This window comes from Arachis duranensis, chromosome 10 (genome assembly GCF_000817695.3).
Source record: "Arachis duranensis cultivar V14167 chromosome 10, aradu.V14167.gnm2.J7QH, whole genome shotgun sequence".
Lineage (NCBI taxonomy): Eukaryota > Viridiplantae > Streptophyta > Magnoliopsida > Fabales > Fabaceae > Arachis > Arachis duranensis.
Window position 1 is genome coordinate 98,048,288 of NC_029781.3, and position 19,113 is coordinate 98,067,400.

The window sequence follows — 19,113 nt, forward strand, 5'->3', positions numbered from 1 at the left end:
AGTAGTTTTTACTTAATTGTGATTAATTATTGTACTATAAATCAGAATGATTTGTTTAATAAAATAATTTGTTGAGAATTCAAATGTTGCGTGCATTAAGAATTTGGTTCAATGTAAGAGAACCATCCTGGGTACTACTCCTTTATTCTACATAAGTTTGTTCAATGTACGTAATTTAGCGAAGGGAAATAAAAAAAAAAAAACTCAATTGAACCGTGCCAAACACGGTTATAGACTAGTTTATTTCACACATGAAACATTCTGTCGCACTTTTTCTTAGTATAAATAAGAGGCAGTATGTAGTTGCATGTAGAAAAGCATTGAATCTATTCCAAGGAAACAGGAGAAATTAAAAATTAAAGAAGAAAGTGGCCCTTTCCATAATATTTTCCTCAAATTAATTGTTGAATCGATCTCTCTACTATTGCATCAATGGCTGTCTCGGTTTCAGACAGAAGCAGCCATTCTTCTTCTTCTCTGATCCCCAGCTTCCTCTACTCCTCCTCTTCCTCTTCTTTGTCGTCTTTGTCATCAGGTTCTTCAGGTCAGAACTTTATGATTCGTTCTCCGAAGGAACCTTCCGGAAGACGAATTGAGATGTTCTCGCCGGCGTATTATGCTGCTTGCACCGTCGGGGGAGCCCTCTGCTGTGGCCTCACTCACACGGCTGTTACGCCTCTTGACCTTGTCAAATGTAACATGCAGGTCAGATATTTTTATTTTTAACTATGTTAGATTATTGTAAACTAAATGTCTAAATTAGTTATTAAAATCAGTATAAAATGCATTATTAATGATACATTATTAGTAAATATTATTATTTTTTATTATTTGATTAATAATAATTTGTATCTATATTTACAAAATTTTATACACATAAAATATATAGTTTGTACTTATATTTATCAGAATTTGCTTATAACACATGAATCAATACAATTTGTATTTATATTTTTCATTGTTTGCATACTTAATAAAATTTATTTATTAAAAATAATTTAGTATTTGTATTGATCAAATAATGGTAAAAAATACTAAAAATTACTGATTCCTAAAATTTTTTTAAAATACATACTAAAATATAAAATATACATTTAAATTAAATTAAACTACACATATATTTATATACAAATATATGATAGTTGATTTTAGTGTGTAAATAATATTTTGTTTTATTTTTCAATCAATAATGTGATCTTTGTTTTCATTAGTCTCCTTTTCACTGCGCTTTAATTTTAATTAAATTATCATATAATGATTTTTTCTTATTTTATTTGTATAAAGATATCTTCACATGAGTAGTGACTAAATATAAAAAATGAGTGGAACATTTTTATTTGTTTTATTTTTAGTGCATATTTTTTTATATATATTCTTAAGTTTTAATTTAACTAATGTATAGTTGGCTTTGAAAATTATTATAATTTCAGATTGACCCTGCTAAGTACAAGAGCATCTCTTCTGGATTCGGAGTTTTGTATAGGGAACAAGGGCTTAGGGGATTTTTCAGGGGATGGGCACCTACCCTTCTTGGATACCATGCCCAAGGTGCCTTCAAATATGGACTCTATGAGTACTTCAAGAAATACTATTCTGATCTTGCTGGCCCTGAGTTTGCAACTAAGTATAAGACCCTCATCTACCTTGCCGGTTCGGCGTCTTCCGAGTCCATTGCTGGCCTTGCACTCTGTCCGTTTGAGGCCGTCAAGGTTCGAGTTCAGACTCAGCCTGGCTTCGCCAGAGGACTCTCCGATGGCCTGCCTAAGTTGGTCAGAGCGGAAGGAGTCTCAGGGTATGCTTGTAATTTTCACAAATATTGATTGCTTTGATTACAAGAAATGTTACACAAACTCATTTTTATTGAAACATTGCATCGTATCATTTACCATATAAAGTGTTTTCGCGTGAAGATGATAACTAAGATGTTGATACGTATTATGTTAAGTATTTTAAACAAAGTACTTAATAAAGATTTTTGCTTGTTAATACTTAAAAAGTAAAGCTCTTATATTAATGTTGGATAATGGACGAATGAACACAATGTTTCTCATGTTAGATACTTGCTATATGGTGTTGTTTCAGGCTGTACAAGGGACTTGTACCTCTGTGGGGACGGCAGATTCCATGTAAGTTGGTGGTTCTTGTTCTTTTTTTATTTTTTGATCTCTCAAGTTTTCACATTTCCTGCTATGTTCAACAAAATCCGGTACCAGGTTTTATTTTTTCGATTTTTAAACCGGTTTTACTTAAAAAGAGCAGTTCCAATTTGGTTCTTAAACCACAAATTGGTTTGAATTTGGTTGGGTTTGAATTTCATACAATCCAATCCATACACAACTATACTTTCAAGTCTCCCATTAATAGTTAGATACCAGTAATCAAGTAATGAAGTATGAAAATGGTTAATTCAGTCATCATTTCTGCATTCCCTCCTGGATCATCTCTCTTACAAACTCCTTTACTCATTGGTGTCTGAAATCATGATCCAATACTCTGTTAATAATCGCATGCAAGTTATAGTACATAGTAGCAATTTCATCATAAATAATAACATACCTTGTAACTTACAAATAAGGACAGAACCACATCTCCTATGACAAAAGTTTTGTGTGTATTCTAGTTCTCTTATAAGTGGTAATAAAGGGGATAGAAGTAATTGACCCAACACTTGTTTAGGTTGACGAGTGAACTGACCATTCAACTAACTCAAGTTGCCTGTAGTTACATTGAGTAACTGGAGCATAATAAGATAATTAAATTTGTAATAATTGCAGATACAATGATGAAGTTTGCTTCATACGAGAACACAGTGGAGATGATATATAAGCATATGATTCCCACAACAAAGGAAGAAAGCAGTAAAATGGTGCAACTTGGTGTGAGCTTTGCAGGTGGATACATAGCTGGAATATTATGTGCTCTTGTCTCTCATCCTGCTGACAACCTTGTCTCTTTCCTCAACAATTCTAAAGGGGCAACTGTTGCTGATGTAAGTAGAGTAACACTAACATATATATAGTATTCAATTCAATTGTTTTCTATGAATGAAAAATATGGTGTCATGTGAAATATTGACAAGTTTGTTTATTAATTTGTTGCAGGCTGTTAATAGGCTTGGATTATGGGGACTAGCAACCCGTGGTCTGCCTCTTCGTATATTTATGATTGGAACACTCACAGGATCTCAATGGCTCATTTATGATTCATTCAAAGTTGCTGTTGGCCTGTAAGTATAAATATAATTGAGTTTCCGTTGCAATACCCCCAAAAAAATGTGTTATATATTGTTAATTGAATTAATAGTTAAAATGATTGAATTTGATTTTTGAAGTAAGATAGTTTTTAAAAATACAACTACAAGTTAGATAAATCATTTTATTAATTAGATGATAATATATAATATAAATTATTTTATGATACATCATCGTCTAATTAAAAAGAATTAATTTAGTTCATTTTTTACGTCTAACAAATAAAATGATGCACACTTTTAACCAATTTGGATAAAAAAACATCAATAAGATCTTGAAAAAAGAGCGTAAAGTATAAGAGTTTATATTAAAAATAATTTATAAATAAATTATTTTATATTTAATTTTTAATTACAAAAAAGAAAAATTGAAAAGTTACTTTTTTTAATTTCATAAATATTTTAAGTAATTTTTTGAAAAGTCACAAATTAATTTTAAAAAATATACCAAATAATAATATTATGATTTTTCATAATTTAAAAGTTAAATAAAATAACTTCTGAACTTTTTCAAACAAATTCTTAATATTTTATAAATTATTTTGACAACTAATTATATTATTATGCTAATATACAATAATATTCTTTCATTTATTATACTTTATTGAAAATGTTATTACAAAATTTCACAAAACATTGACATATCAATAGTAATCTATACTAGTTTTTTATAAGAAAAGGTTAATATTTTTATGTGTAAAAAGCTATATCATACACAATCTTGCTATGAAACAATAAGAATAGTGGAAAAAAAATTGCACATCCAATATTTAATAGTTATACATCTAAATCCATATTGACTGTTTTTATTGTCTTTTTATATTGATATTCTCTGTTATTTTATTTTAAAAGAGTTCAATAAATAAATTGCATATAGAAAATAATTTGATATATCATGTTCTGCATTTGTATGATCTAACGATTTTTTTTTTAATATTTATAGGCCAACTACCGGTGGTGCTGCTCCTGCCACTACTACTACTCTTGCTTCCGATTCTACATCTCAGAGGGAAAACACTATAGAAGTTGCTTGATTGCAAACATTATAAAAATTAAAAATCAATAATTATTGTTGGATTTGTTAGGAGCATTAGTTTTTTTTTCTTTCAAAGATAAGTGATTTTATTCATTTCAAGAAAAAGAATGGAGGTGTCCAAGCTTCGGAATAAAGAAAGAAAAGAGGGGAACTCCCAATTTCTGAGCCAATAATATCATTAGTTACCTCCTAAATTTTATTCATAATTCATAACTGTTCATTAACTATTTTGTATACTTTCTTTATTTCATAGTATTTTCTTTTAGTTTTGTACAAATATTAAGATAATTATTAAATTTTAATAAAAATATAAGCAATAAAAAATATATATCTAGTGTTATTCTCTCTGATCTTTTTATTAATTCTTTAATCGTTTAATTTTTTCTATTTAATAATAAAAGACATGAAAAATAAAAATTAAATAATAACATTTTGAAATCAGGAAACACACTTAATTTATAAAAAAATAAAAATGAAAATACATACTTAATAAAAAGAGAGTGACTTATGTTACATGATACAAGAGTCACCATATTTATAGGAATATTATCAACTAATTTTATAAATATTCTATCTACTGGCCATTACTAACTTAATTCCCAACTACTAACAACTATAATAATATTTTTAGAATATTTAGTTTGTATATTTCCAAACCAAAAATGGTACGCACACACCAACATCCGATGGAGAATATTATCCTCTGCTTCAAGTTCCAGCAAGGTTCCCCCAACTCCACAAGCAAGGTTCACAAATATTTTGCTACAACCTATGAAACAAGTAAAATTCAAGAGTGAATGGTGTTATAAGGATATGACTCAATGGCTCACCTAGACACTCAAATGATGACCTTCTTATCCATAATAATGCAAGGAATGTGAGCAACTTTAGGCCACTCTTTCTCCCCATTACTCCGACAACTCGCTTCTAACAATGGACAACTCCCTATAGTCAATACTGAAAGAGATGAAGGCAATCCTTCTTGTGGCAATGACTCCAAGCTATCACAAGATGAGATCTTAAGACATTCAAGAGAAGTCAGATTCTGAAGCCATTTCCCATCCAAATGTCTTGTACCATCAAGATGATAGATGTGTAGGGAGATAAGAGTAGAGGGTAATAGTGGCACTTCCATCTTCATTAGCATGTTAACCAGATAACCACCTTCAATTTCTAACTCTGAAAGGCAAGTAAGATGGTCAAGGCCCCATTTAATGATATCTGCATTTGAGAAATTCCCTCCAAGATTGCCGATTCGAAGTGTTCGTAAACTGATTGGAAGACCTTCATTTGCAAAAAATTGCATATTTGGGAGGTTAAGAACTGTCAATTCTTGAAGGCCAACAAGAGCATTAATCGGCTCTGCTAGTGAATTAAGCTTGTTGCAATATGACACCCAAAAGCGTCTGAGCTTAGGAGTTGGCAATCCAAGATGAGGAAATGATTCAAGTTCAGGACATTCTAGAATGTAGAAACCTTGAAGAAATGTGAGACACTGGGGTGCATCTTCTTCTTCTGAAATTGAAAATGATTTCAGATTCTTACATTCTATAAAGTAGAGCCACTTGAGCACAGGGAGAGAGCCTAAGGGAAATGATGTCAGTGAGCAACAACTATTCCATATTGTCAAAGATTCAAGTGCCGTGTAACTATGCAGGGATTCATGATTTGGAAATTCAAAGTTCTCACAATTTTTGAGGAACAGAACTCTTGACGTTTCTGGCAGACCATCTCTAGGGAAGGCGGTCCGAGAAGGAATGCCTTCGATATGTAATTGTTCAAGAGAATTAAGACCAAGCATTAATTCACTGAATAGATTTGATGCATTGATAATGTTTCTGTTATCTACTTCAAGTAGAGAACAACTGGATAAATGAAGTTTAGTCAAGGAAGGAAGGTTGCTGGGTAAATTTCCTTTGAGTTTCGGACAATCGCTTAGAGACAGATGAGAAAGACGAGGGAAATGTGTAGCTATACCGCCCATGAAGTTCCATTCCTCCCACGCCGGCATCTCTCCGAAACTCAGTGTCTCCAAGGAGGGAAATGGTTGAAATGAAGGAGAACAACATCCATAAAATTCAGGACCAATAGTCTTCACTGAGATAATATCAAATATGATGAGTTCTTTAAGATTTTGAAGCTGTCCAACAGGTGGTAGTAATGAACAATAGTGACAACTTCGGATGCACAAATACACCATGTTTGCAAATGAGGAATTACCTAACCAGTTGGGAAACCAGGTTCCACCATAGAATTTGATGGTTAGTTTCTTCAAGTTTGTTGAAGGTTGCAAGTGCTCCAATACAAGATGTTGGGACTCTTGAGCAGTGCAGCTATCCCACTCTAATGATAGATCTTCAATTTGTTCTTTCTTCTTCATATTGGCTTGTGAAGCATCACAGGTGTCAACAATGTTTTGTAGCTTTGAAATGCAGAGCTTCCCCTGCAAATTGGGAAATTTTTGCAATTCTCCCACCTTCAATCCATTTTGCTGTCTGCTAACAACAAACCCAGATAAAGTTTGGAGATTTTCTAGTCTTGCTATTTGTGCAGGTATCTCCTGCAATTGAGTTCCACTAATGTCGAGGTGGCGAAGATTCACCAACATTCCTATCTCCTCAGGTAATTCAGTGAGAAACTTACAATCAGACAAGAGCAAGGTCTGTAGATTGTAGAGCTTGCAAACCACAGAAGGCAACCTTTTAATGTTAGTGCCAGAGAGATCTAGATGCCGCAAATGTTTTTAACCTCCAATGGAGTCTGGTAACTCAGAGACATTCTTGTAGTGTGACAAAGACAATACCCGCAACTGTTTTAACTTGGGCAACAAGTCATATATTACCTTGTTTGATAGGTAATAGTCAAATGACCATCCATTCAATGGTAAGGGAAGGAAGGTGCGCAGGCCTTCTAAACCATAAAAGGAATTAAATTTATTGAAATAGTCATACCAACTTCTGTTGTATGACAAATGTCGAACTTTTTTCGGATTTTCAAGTGCCTTTTGATCCTCATACCTGATACAATAAGCAGATGAAACCATTGCAGCTAAATCATTGATGAGGTCATGCATTTCGAAGCTTTTCCCATCCATGGACCGTCGACGAATTAGTGACCTTGATACTAGTTCATCAAAGTACTCATCACCAACTTCTTCCAGGATTTTCTTACTTTTTGACACATGTACTAAGCCTTCTGCGATCCATAGCCGAACTACCATCTCTTTTTCTAAGGCTGAGTTCTTTGGAAAAATTGAACAATAAGCAAAGCAACGTTTCAAAGGAGCCGGAAGGAAATGATAGCTTAGTAGCAGAGCAGGTTGCACATTCAAATTTGGCAGATCCCAAATGTTACTTCTAAGTACCTTATTCCAATCATTTTTCGACAATTTGGTGCGAAGAAGACCCCCCAATGCAACTGCAGCTAAAGGCAAACCATCACATTTTTTCACAATTTCTCTTCCAATTCCTTCTAGGTTGGACCTTTCACTGGAATTATTTGCTCCAAATGCGTGTTCAGCAAGTAAAGACCAGCAATCTTCACTATCAAGAGATGTCAAATGGAAGATAGGAAAGGTTTGCATAGCTTTCGCAACGTTTTCATCTCGTGTTGTGACAATGATTGTACTTCCCATTTCTCCAGCATTAAACATATCCTTTAGATTGGCCCAATCAACATAGCTTGTGCCGCGAATGTCGTCCAACACTAGCAAAAATCTTTTTCTCCACAACCTTTGCTGCAATTCCACTTGCAGAGTATTCAAGTTATCAGTATTTGTTGTTTTTGAGGTAACCGATTCAAGCACAGTCTTAGTGACCCTGAAAAGATCAAAATCCTTTGAAACACATGCCCATGCTTTTAAATCAAACTTGTCTTTAACTTCATTATCATTGTATAGGAGTTTAGCAAGGGTGGTTTTACCAATCCCTCCCATGCCAACAATTGAAATCACTCCTATTTTATTGCCACTAGCACCAACATCTTCTGAGAGAAAATACTCTCTAAGTTTCTTTCTCTCATCATCTCTTCCATAAATGACAGATTCGTCGACCACAGAACTTGTGGGCGTCCCTTGCCAAACACTGTTGGAAACACCTTCTTTCAGTTGAAGAATGTGTATTTGCTGTGCAAAGTGCTCTAGTCTTTCAAATAATGTCTGCATTTTAGAATTGATCATACCATATGATCGTCCGAAACGAGAGGAAAAGACGTTTCGCACCTTGGCACTGCACGATGGACTTTGATACCTGGCTTTCACTTTGCATCCAAGAGCCTCAGTGTTGATTTCATCCAACAAATCTTCAGCATCAAAGACAGCTTGTGTGAGCTCATTCAGCCATTCCTTGACAGCAGGATTTGTGATCTGCTTCTCTTCGGCATCATTTAGAACAGCTTGAACACTCAGCAATGTCATCTTCATCTTTCCAAGAAGTGAAACATTAAGCTTCCTTCTCCTAAAGAAGTCCAAGAACTCATTGGAAATGATCTTATCCAACACCACCTGAACAGAAGCAGAGAGTAATGCCCCTCCCACAATAGCAGCAGCCATATTTTCTTTGGTTTAAATAAGACCCTACAGTTAATGATGATTACAAGAGAAGTAGTGTGTAAGTAAGGATTAATAGCACACAAATTTCTCACAAACAAGTTTCTTAGTATTTGATGGATTTACAATTATACTTTTATCCATTAATGATGATTATTCTTAAGTAATTAGTAACAATTTAGAACAAATGAATAGGATAAAATAGAGAGCCATAAGGAACAAAATGTGGTTTATTGATTATATCAGCAGATGTTATTACAGTCTCCCTCTAATTTTGGACCTCACTAATTAAAGAAGAGAGAAAGAGAGAGAGCTGAATTCTTACCTTAGAAATAAAATTTAGTCAGAAACCAAATGATTAGAAGCAATTAGCAGCAGAGCTTCTCTCAACTAAGATATTTCATTTCCTTCATATCCAGATCCTGCTTCTTGTTGATGAGAAGTAACTCGAAACTTAAAGTCAAAGTCAACATCGACCTTAACAAAAAAATCAATAAACTAATCTGTATTATTATTATTATTATTATTGTTATTATTATTATTATTATTATTATTATTATCTTCTGGTACATAATTCTGATTATTGAAAATAAAAGATATTTATTTCAACAAATTAAAAGTGTATATACTTTGTATTTTTAAGAGAAAAATGACACTTCCTTTTTTATGAAATGTCTAAAAACATCACTTTTTCTCAATTTACAAAACATACACATTTCTCTCTTATAAAACAAAAATAAGGTGCACTTTTTGCATCTTACAAAACTATCCTTAAATAGAAATTATATATATATGCAGATTAAAAATAATTCTTTTGTTATGTAGACAATAATTTTTGAAGCAAAATTTTACTTGTTTTGATATGATTCGTAATATCTAAAAAATAGTTAATAAAAGTTATATAAAAACTCAAAATATCATACATATTTTAGTATCTAAAACTACATTATTTCTGTACTCATGTAATAACAACAAGACATGTACTATTGTAGATAATAAAATATACGAGTATTTTCGATTTATTTCGCAATATCCATTAATAAAAGTCCGTGTTTATTATTATAAATTATTTAATTAATATTTTTTTTCAAAAATTAATTAGTCTAAAATCAAACTTTCGAAGATAAATTGTTATTCTAGATATTTCTTAATTCCACCCGTTTGAACTTTGATCCCATTCAAGTTGGAAAATACAAATTTGTCAAATGCAAGCTATATTATTCCTGTACGACGGTGGGTGATAATGATCTCTTTAGCAATGTGTCATTTAAATTCAATTAGAAAATCAACTTTTTTCGATTAATATTAACTAACTTTTTAAAATGACTTTTATAATAAATTATAAATTTTAAATCTTAAATTTTGATTCTAAATTTTAAATTTTCTAAAGAATAAAGATTGAAAAAATATTTTTTTATAAAAAATTAAACTGACATTAACTAATAAAAAATTAGTTATTTGTGCTTATTCATAATGAATAAAGAAAACATGTGTTAGGTTGTTGGTTAATAAATAATAAGTACCAATATAATCAATCGAAGTACTAATAATAGGAGCTAACAAATTAATGGGATTTACATAATACATACTCTCATGTAGATGAAGATTTGCGGCATTTCACCAAGTGTTTAAAAGACGGTAAGAGAAATGAATCTATACATAGAGACAAATTGAAATGTACAAATAATTTCTTAAGAAGACAAATGATGTATGTTGTTGCTAAGAGACGTATAGAAATGAAACGATTACTACAATACACTTGTACTATTATATAAAAGAAAGTTTAGGAGTCAGTATTTTTATTAAAATTTGGCCAACACTTAACCAGCAAAAGAAAAATAAGTAATTCTACATCATTAGATATAAGAAAAATATATACCATTAAAAACACTAATAATAACTAATTGATAGTTATAAATTATAAAATTTGCTAGTCCCTTAACACTCTTGGTTATATAAACCTTATACTTTTAGAAGGAAATATTTTTTTAAGTGTCCAATAGTTTATCTTCTTTCAATATAAAACTAAGAAAATGAAATTTTTTGAGAAATATTTAAATGATATTTCTCTTTTTTTTTAGTTTATAGAGTTTATATAAAAATGTATTCATTTTTTAAAGTACATATTAAGATCAATCACTCATCAAAATACTTTCTCAAAAATGTAAGAAACTAACATTTTGGGTGAAAAAAAAGAAAGAATTGGCTAGCATTAATTCAAAAATAAGACAAAAAAAAAAGAGAAAAAAAATATTGACTACCTAGAATTCTTTACTTAAAAATCAGCAGAAGATTAATGATGCAAGGGGAAAAAATAGAAAAAGAAGTTATACAATCATATATAGCTGGCGAGTGCAGGCACTTACATCACCAAGAAAGGAATGTAGTTTATAAATATCAAGTCTAAGTCAAATTATTGAGTGCACTAAATCCAAATTACCATATCCTAAGAAACAAGAATGGCTTCCCAAACACCACAGCTCCATTTCGTTATGTTCCCATTCATGGCTCAAGGCCACATGATTCCAATGATGGACATAGCAAAGTTATTGCTTCAGCGCACAAATGTTATTGTCACGGTAATCACGACCCCCCAAAACGCAGCAAGATTGGCATCAACCTTTGCTCGTTTCGTCGATTTGGGTTACCAAATTCGACTAATTCAGCTTCAGTTTCCCTATCAAGAGGCGAGTTTGCCAGAAGGGTGTGAGAATCTTGACATGCTTCATTCACTTGGCAATGCCACGAGTTTTTTCAATGCAATAAGCCTTCTAAGGGAACCCGTGGAAAGAATCTTTGAAGAGTTGTTGCCGCCACCAAGCTGCATAGTCTCCGATATGAGTCTACCGTACACAATCCACATTGCTAACAAATTCAACGTTCCAAGGATTTCTTTTGTTGGAATGAGTTGCTTCTTTCTCATGTGTAACGATGCTTTGCGCATCAGTAATGTGTGGGACAGCATAAAGGATGAAACAGAGTACTTTGTTTTGCCAGGTTTACCGGACAAAATTGAAGTCACCAAAGCGCAGGTACCAGGTCCATCGGACGAGAACTGGAACAAGTTTTACCAAGAGGTATATGCGGCCGAAGCAGACACTTATGGAATAATCATGAATTCCTTCCAAGAATTGGAGCCTGAGTATGAAAGAATGTTCAAGAAGGTTAGAAAGGATAAAGTGTGGTGCATCGGTCCGGTGTCACTAAGCAACAAGGATCAGTTGGAGAAGGCTCAAAGAGGCAACAAGGTTTCAACTGAAGAGTGGATGCACCAAAAATGGCTTGATTCTCAAAAGCCTAAGAGTGTAATTTATGTATGTCTTGGAAGTTTATGTAATCTAACTGCAACTCAGTTGATTCAGATTGGTTTAGCCTTAGAAGAATCAAAGAGACCTTTCATTTGGGTCATAAGGGAAGGGAGTCAATTAAAAAGGCTAGAAAAGTGGATTAAGGAAGATGGGTTTGAAGAAAGAATCAAAGATCAGAGCCTTATAATTCGAGGATGGGCTCCTCAGCTGCTAATACTATCACATCCTTCAATTGGAGGGTTCTTGACACACTGTGGCTGGAACTCTAACGTAGAAGCTATATGCGCCGGTGTGCCAATGCTGACGTGGCCGTTATTTGCAGACCAGTTTCTGAATGAAAAACTAGTTGTCAAAGTACTAAAAATTGGAGTGATGGTTGGTGTGAGAAATCCTATGGTGTGGGGGAAGGAAGAGGAGATTGGTGTATTGGTTAAGAAAGAAGATATTAAAATAGGACTAGAAAAGTTAATGGATGAGAATAATGGTGAATGTGAAGAGAGAAGGAAAAGGGTTAGAAAGTTAGCGAAAATGGCTAAAATTTCTGTAGCAGAAGGTGGATCTTCTCATAGTAACTTGACTATGTTTATCCAAGATATTTTGCATAAAAGCATGGGAGGTATATGATAATCTAATTGTCAAAAACTAATGGCACAAAATCATGATTATTTGGTTCCATAGTGCTATTATACGGAGTAAAAATCAATATGGAGGCTCCAATCAGATTTTTTTTTTTGTAAAGCATGTCATCAATTAGTACTGGTATTAGCAAATTTATGTAAGAAAAAAAAGTTTCCTCCAGTATATCAAGTGTTTTTTTCATTTTTATTTTTGCTGTAAATTATGTGTCATTTACTATTTCAAAAAGTCATTAATTAAATTTTATTTATTATGCCTTTTATTATTAAATAAAAGAAGAAAGTTAGAAGATTATTGAATTACTTAAGAGAGAAAATAGTAGTAAGAATATTTTTATTTTTTTATGGCTTATATTTTTAATAAAATTTAATAATTATCTTAATACTTGTACAAATAATCCTATATACATGTTCTATTAATAAAAAATACTACATGCATATTAAAAATTAACTAATAAATTAATTATTATTATGTATTTATATATATTTATATATTGATTCACATAGTTTTTTCAACTAAATAATCAGCTGCTAATATAAAATAATCAAACTTATCATAATAGAATAAAGAAATTTGTAATAGACCAATGGGTTTAACTAATATGCACAGATTATTATTAATAGAATTAATAAATAAACAAAAGATGCACTGAAAATGTAAACTTCGTATTTTTACTACACAAATTTTTTTATTTGGTAATATTAATATGTATATTTAGGACACATATTAGCTAAATCCTAAATCAATAATTAAATATATTTACAGAATATTTTTGATAAAATGCCAAATAGATATTTCTATAGGAATTTTTTTATTTATAAAATAAAAAAAATTATTATTTTCTCTCATATGATTTTTCGACTTTAATTCTTAAAATACAATTTTTTTTGGCATTTAAGCAAGTTCGTCGGATCTCCGGCGAACTCTATAAAAATTGGCAAATTCGCTTAACTCCCGGCGAATTCCCTTTCACGTTTTTTCAAATTTACGTTTTTAATCCATTATCATCATCTCCAAATAGTATATAAATCTACAAAATATACAAAAGTGATATGGTCACCATCAATATCATAACTCGTCATTTGCCGTTATTATTCGGCCCTTATGAGCTATAACTCGGCAAAATTAATACTATTGAGAACAACGCCTCAAACGGCAGGGATAAAGTCGGTTACGAAACTAATCATTAGTAACGGACGAATAATCATCAAAGACGCAACGGACGAACAAATGTCTATAAAATAGAAGGTAAAATATCTTTTTTGATTCATTCTGAACTGAATATCATCTACTGACTTAAGCATTGGAGTGCCTTTGCAGGTGCACTCCGCCTCCTTGGTATTACTCGCATTCTCATACACACGACGAACACAGGAAAATCGGACCTCGAAGGACAGGCGTTCAACCTGGTGGCACACAGCTCGGCTAATCTCAAGGAGTTGGAGCCGACCTGTTTACCAGGCAAGATCAATTGGCGCCCACCGTGGGGCCGAGGAAATCATATTTTTTCTTTTGGTCCCATCACTTCCATCTGTATCCATGGCTGATGTACCGCCTCCTTCACTGTCCGAACTCATGCGAATGGTAGCTGAGCTGCAACAAGCTAATCAACAGATGGCTGACGAAAATCAAATAATGGCAGCTCAAATTGCCGAACTGAATCATGATCGAATAGAACACAACGATGCTCGTCAAGAGGGGGACGAGGAGCATCAATCCCAACCGACCCATGTTTCAGAAACCACTCAACACGGAGAGCAACAGCCAAATGACGAGAAAGAAGAGCCCGAGGACTCTGTAGGCCCTTTTACAGAAGAAGTAATGAGTTTCGAATTGCCAAAGAGGTTCACCCTGCCGTTGACCCTCACGCCTTATGATGGACTCGGTGATCCGAAGAAATTCATAAAGAAATTCCGATCAATAATGATCGTCAATGGTGCATCTGATACAGTTTTATGTCGGTGTTTTCCGAATTATTTAGACGGTCCTGCACTTGATTGGTTGTGTGCTTTGCCTGCAGGTTCCATTTCCCGCTTTCATCAGTTGGCGAAGTTATTTGAAGAACATTTTGCCGGATCCGCAATATATTTGCACGATTCCGATTACCTGAACACTATCAAGCAGGGGCCAAACGAAAGTTTAAAGGACTATATGACTCGCTTCACCAAGGTCGCGATCAGCATACCAGACCTCCACCCCGAGGTCCATCTGCACGCAATAAAAAGCGGCCTCCGACCCGGAAAGTTCCAGGAGACGATCGCAATAGCGAAACCGAAGACTCTAGCAGAATTTCGAGAAAAAGCAAAAGGCCAAATTGACATCGAGGAGCTCAGACAAGCTCGGAAATCCGACAAATCACTTTTCCGTGAAGAAGATAAGAGCTCCTCCCTTAAGAAAAATTTTAAACTAACACCTCGATTTGATTCTTATACGCAGTTTAACACCAAGAGGGAAGACATAATCAAGGAAATCTTGAACTCCAAACTAATCAAGCCGCCAAGGAAAGCCGGCACATACCAAGATACAAAGAACGTGGACAAATCAAAGTATTTCACTTTCCACCAGAAACACGGGCACAATACCGATGATTGTGTAGTCGCCAAGGATCTTCTAGAACGACTAGCACGACAAGGACACCTTGACAAATACATTGGTGGTCACATCCAAAAACGCGGCTCTAATTCCACAACAGCCAACCTCCCTGACCAACACCGAGGAAAAGAAAAGATGTCCTCAGGCCAATACGAACGACCACGAGGTATAATTAATTGCATTTCAGGAGGATATGCAAGTGGAGGACACTCAAATTCGGCAAGGAAAAGATCGTTTAGAACGATATACTCGGCAGACGTACCGAAACAAAATGTCACAATCTCTAATCCACAACCAGAAGTCACTTTCACACATGCCGACTTCAACTCCAACATACAAAATTTGGACGACCCTGTGGTGATCACCCTGCAGCTAGGAGATCTATTAGTAAAGAAAGTACTCTTAGATCCCGGGAGCAGTGCCGACGTTCTGTTTTACTCCACATTTCAAAAGATGAAGCTCAGCGACAACACGCTACAATCCACAGGAGGAGACTTGGTCGGTTTCTCAGGAGAAAGGGTTCCAGTCCTCGGGTCAGTGTGGTTACAAACCACACTGGGTGAGCAACCTCTATCCAAAACTAATGATATTCAATATTTAGTAGTTGACTGTTTCAGCCCATATAACCTTATCCTTGGCAGACCTTTTTTAAATAAATTCGGCGCTATTGTATCTACAGTTTACCTCTGTGTCAAGTTCCCACTGCAGGACCACCAGGTCATTACAATCCATGGAGACCATAAAGAGGCAAGACAATGCTACAATATCAGCATGAAACTCCAAAGTCGCTCAACGCAACAAGTCAACAACGTCGGCCTAAACCAAAAGGAGGACACGCTAGCCGAACTTGATCCAAGAGCCGACATCCTCGATCGCCCAAAACCCTCTGATGACCTACAGAAAGTGTATTTCAACAATGACCCTAATAAATTCACATATGTAGGCACCTCACTCAATGCATCCGAGTTTCAAGCTATAACAACCTTCCTACAGCAACACGCCGACCTTTTCGCATGGACACCATCAGATATGCCCGGAATCGACCCACAGATCATCAGTCATAGACTAGCCATAAACTCGGCAATCCGACCAGTACAACAGAAGAAACGCAAACTCGGCGAAGAAAAAAGGAGAGCGTCAATGGAAGAAACACAAAAGCTCATCAACGCAGAATTCATCAAAGAGATCAGGTTCACCACCTGGTTAGCCAATGTGGTAATGGTAAGAAAACAGAACGGTAAGTGGCGCATGTGCGTCGATTTCACTGATTTAAACAAAGCATGCCCAAAAGATTCTTACCCTCTGCCATCCATAGATTCTTTAGTAGACAATGCGTCAGGCTACGCTACTCTAAGTTTTATGGATGCATATTCAGGGTATAACCAAATAATGATGCATCCCTCTGATCAGAATAAAACAGCTTTTATCACCGATTTCGGTAACTATTGTTATAAAGTTATGCCATTTGGACTAAAGAACGCAGGTGCAACTTACCAACGCCTTATGGACAAGGTATTCGCCAAACAAATCGGCAGGAATATTGAAGTATATGTCGACGACATGGTCGCCAAAACAAAAGTTGGAGATGATCACATCATCGACCTTACCGAAATATTTGGCCAAGTCCGCCAATACAACATGCGTCTCAATCCCGAGAAATGTGCATTTGCAGTTCAAGGGGGTAAGTTTTTAGGTTTTCTACTAACATGCAGGGGAATAGAGGCGAATCCAGACAAATGCCGAGCAGTGCTGGACATGACCAGTCCCAAAACAATAAAGGAAGTCCAGCGCCTCACAGGACGACTCGCTGCCCTTTCCAGATTTGTTCCTTGCCTTGCCTCAATCTCCATTCCTTTTTTCCAAACAATTAAAAAGAAAAATAAATTTGAATGGAACGACGATTGTGAAAAGGCATTTTCAAAATTAAAAACAACCTTATCACAACCGCCGATTCTACAAAAACCCCTACAAGGGGAAGATTTATTTCTGTATCTATCAGTTACTGATTGGGCGATAAGCTCGGCCCTTGTTACAGAAAGAAAAAAAGTTCAGCATCCAGTATACTTCGTTAGTAAGACGCTCCAACACGCCGAACTCAACTATCCAAGGATTGAGAAGCTCGCACTAGCACTAATATTCTCGGCGCGACGCCTCCGACCTTACTTCCAAAGTCACGTTATCCACGTCAAAACCGATCACCCACTAAGACAAGTATTACACAAACCAGAAATTGCAGGTCGACTCATTAAATGGGCAGTCGAACTATCAGAATTCGACATCAAATACCAACCTCGGGGACCGATCAAGTCACAATTCCTCGCGGATTTCCTCGCCGAACTTACAATACCATCAGAAGAGGACCACCCAAAACAATGGATCTTGTATGTGGATGGCTCTTCAAATAACGAAGGTTGTGGGGCCGGAATTCGTCTGGAAGACGACGATGGATTCATATTAGAACACTCGATACACTTCGCTTTCAAAGCGAGCAACAACCAATCTGAATATGAAGCACTACTCGCCGGATTACGACTCTGTTTAGATCTTCAGATCTCCGCGATCAAGGTATACTGTGATTCATTGTTAGTCGTACAGCAGGTAAATGACCTTTTTCAGGTAAAAGATCCCCTACTCTCTAAATATTTGTTATTAGTAAAAAAGTTAACAAAAAAATTTTTCAAATTTGAGATAGAGCACATACCACGTGAACAAAATCAAAGAGCGGATATCTTATCTAAGCTCGGCAGTACACAATCCGATCTATCCACATTACAACAGTTCACAATAACATCACCCACTGTTACTCTAACAACCGTGTTAAGTGTTTCACAGGAAACAGATTGGAGGAACGACTTTATACACTATTTACAAACAGGTAACATGCCAAAAGGGGTCAAGAGCGATAAAAAGTTCCGATGACAAGCATCTTACTTCACAATACTCAACGGAACGTTGTATCGCCGAGGATATACTCGCCCTCTCCTCAGATGCCTCAACAAGACAGAGGCAAACATAGCATTAGCAGAGGCACATGAGGTAATCTGTGGCACGCACACAGGGGCTCGAAGCCTAACATCAAAAATCCTCCGAGCCGGATTTTTCTGGCCAACTTTGAAACACGACAGCGAACAGAAAATAAGATCTTGCAACAAATGTCAAAGGCACGCACCACTGATACACATCCCCGCCGAGCAAATGCATCATTCAGATATCAGCTGGCCATTTAACCAGTGGGGTTTGGATATACTCGGACCGTTTCCTACGGCACCGGGCCAGGTAAAGTTTCTTATTGTCGGAATTGACTATTTCTCCAAGTGGGTTGAAGCCCAACCCTTAGCAAAAATAACATCACAGCAAATAATTTCATTCATATGGAAAAACATTATTTGCCGTTTCGGCATACCTCAACATATCACAACTGACAACGGCCGCCAGTTTGCCGATCAGAAATTTCAATCTTTTTTGCAGAATCTCAAAATAAAACAGCACTTTGCCTCTGTTGAACATCCTCAAACAAACGGACTAGCTGAGGCCGCGAACAAGGTCATCCTGCATGCACTAAAGAAAAAACTCGACGACGCCAAAGGACTATGGGCCGAATTAATTCCTGAAGTACTCTGGGGATACAACACCACCCCACAAACATCAACAAAAGAAACGCCATTCAAACTGGTTTATGGGTCGGAAGCCATGATCCCTCTGGAAATCTCCCAGCAATCCATCCGAACATATATGAATAATCAAG

At 35.1% G+C, this 19,113-nt stretch overlaps 2 protein-coding genes and 1 pseudogene across 2 annotated transcripts; 2 read left to right on the top strand and 1 right to left on the bottom strand.

Moving 5' to 3' along the window:
* Positions 1 to 310: 310 nt before the first annotated feature.
* On the top strand, positions 311 to 4,541 carry LOC107471157 (mitochondrial phosphate carrier protein 2, mitochondrial). Its single transcript, XM_016090598.3, has 6 exons — positions 311 to 705; positions 1,431 to 1,792; positions 2,083 to 2,126; positions 2,775 to 2,989; positions 3,102 to 3,226; positions 4,194 to 4,541. Exons 1-6 carry the CDS (start codon positions 433 to 435, stop codon positions 4,282 to 4,284), a joined length of 1,110 nt encoding a protein of 369 aa, XP_015946084.1. The 5' UTR covers positions 311 to 432; the 3' UTR covers positions 4,285 to 4,541.
* A 343-nt stretch (positions 4,542 to 4,884) lies between these two features.
* Positions 4,885 to 9,218, bottom strand: LOC107471250 (putative disease resistance RPP13-like protein 1; annotated as a pseudogene).
* A 1,948-nt stretch (positions 9,219 to 11,166) lies between these two features.
* On the top strand, positions 11,167 to 12,843 carry LOC107471258 (UDP-glycosyltransferase 73C6-like). Its single transcript, XM_016090711.3, has one exon. The coding sequence runs from the start codon at positions 11,292 to 11,294 to the stop codon at positions 12,762 to 12,764; it is 1,473 nt and encodes a 490-aa protein (XP_015946197.1). The 5' UTR covers positions 11,167 to 11,291; the 3' UTR covers positions 12,765 to 12,843.
* The last annotated feature ends 6,270 nt before the right edge of the window (positions 12,844 to 19,113 follow it).

Coding starts and splice junctions, on each gene's coding strand:
- LOC107471157 (XM_016090598.3), top strand. CDS start 433: ATGGCTGTCTCGGTTTCAGACAGAAGCAGCCATTCTTCTTCTTCTCTG. Junction 2,990..3,101: donor AAGGGGCAACTGTTGCTGAT/GTAAGTAGAGTA, acceptor AATTTGTTGCAG/GCTGTTAATAGGCTTGGATT. Junction 3,227..4,193: donor TTCAAAGTTGCTGTTGGCCT/GTAAGTATAAAT, acceptor TAATATTTATAG/GCCAACTACCGGTGGTGCTG.
- LOC107471258 (XM_016090711.3), top strand. CDS start 11,292: ATGGCTTCCCAAACACCACAGCTCCATTTCGTTATGTTCCCATTCATG.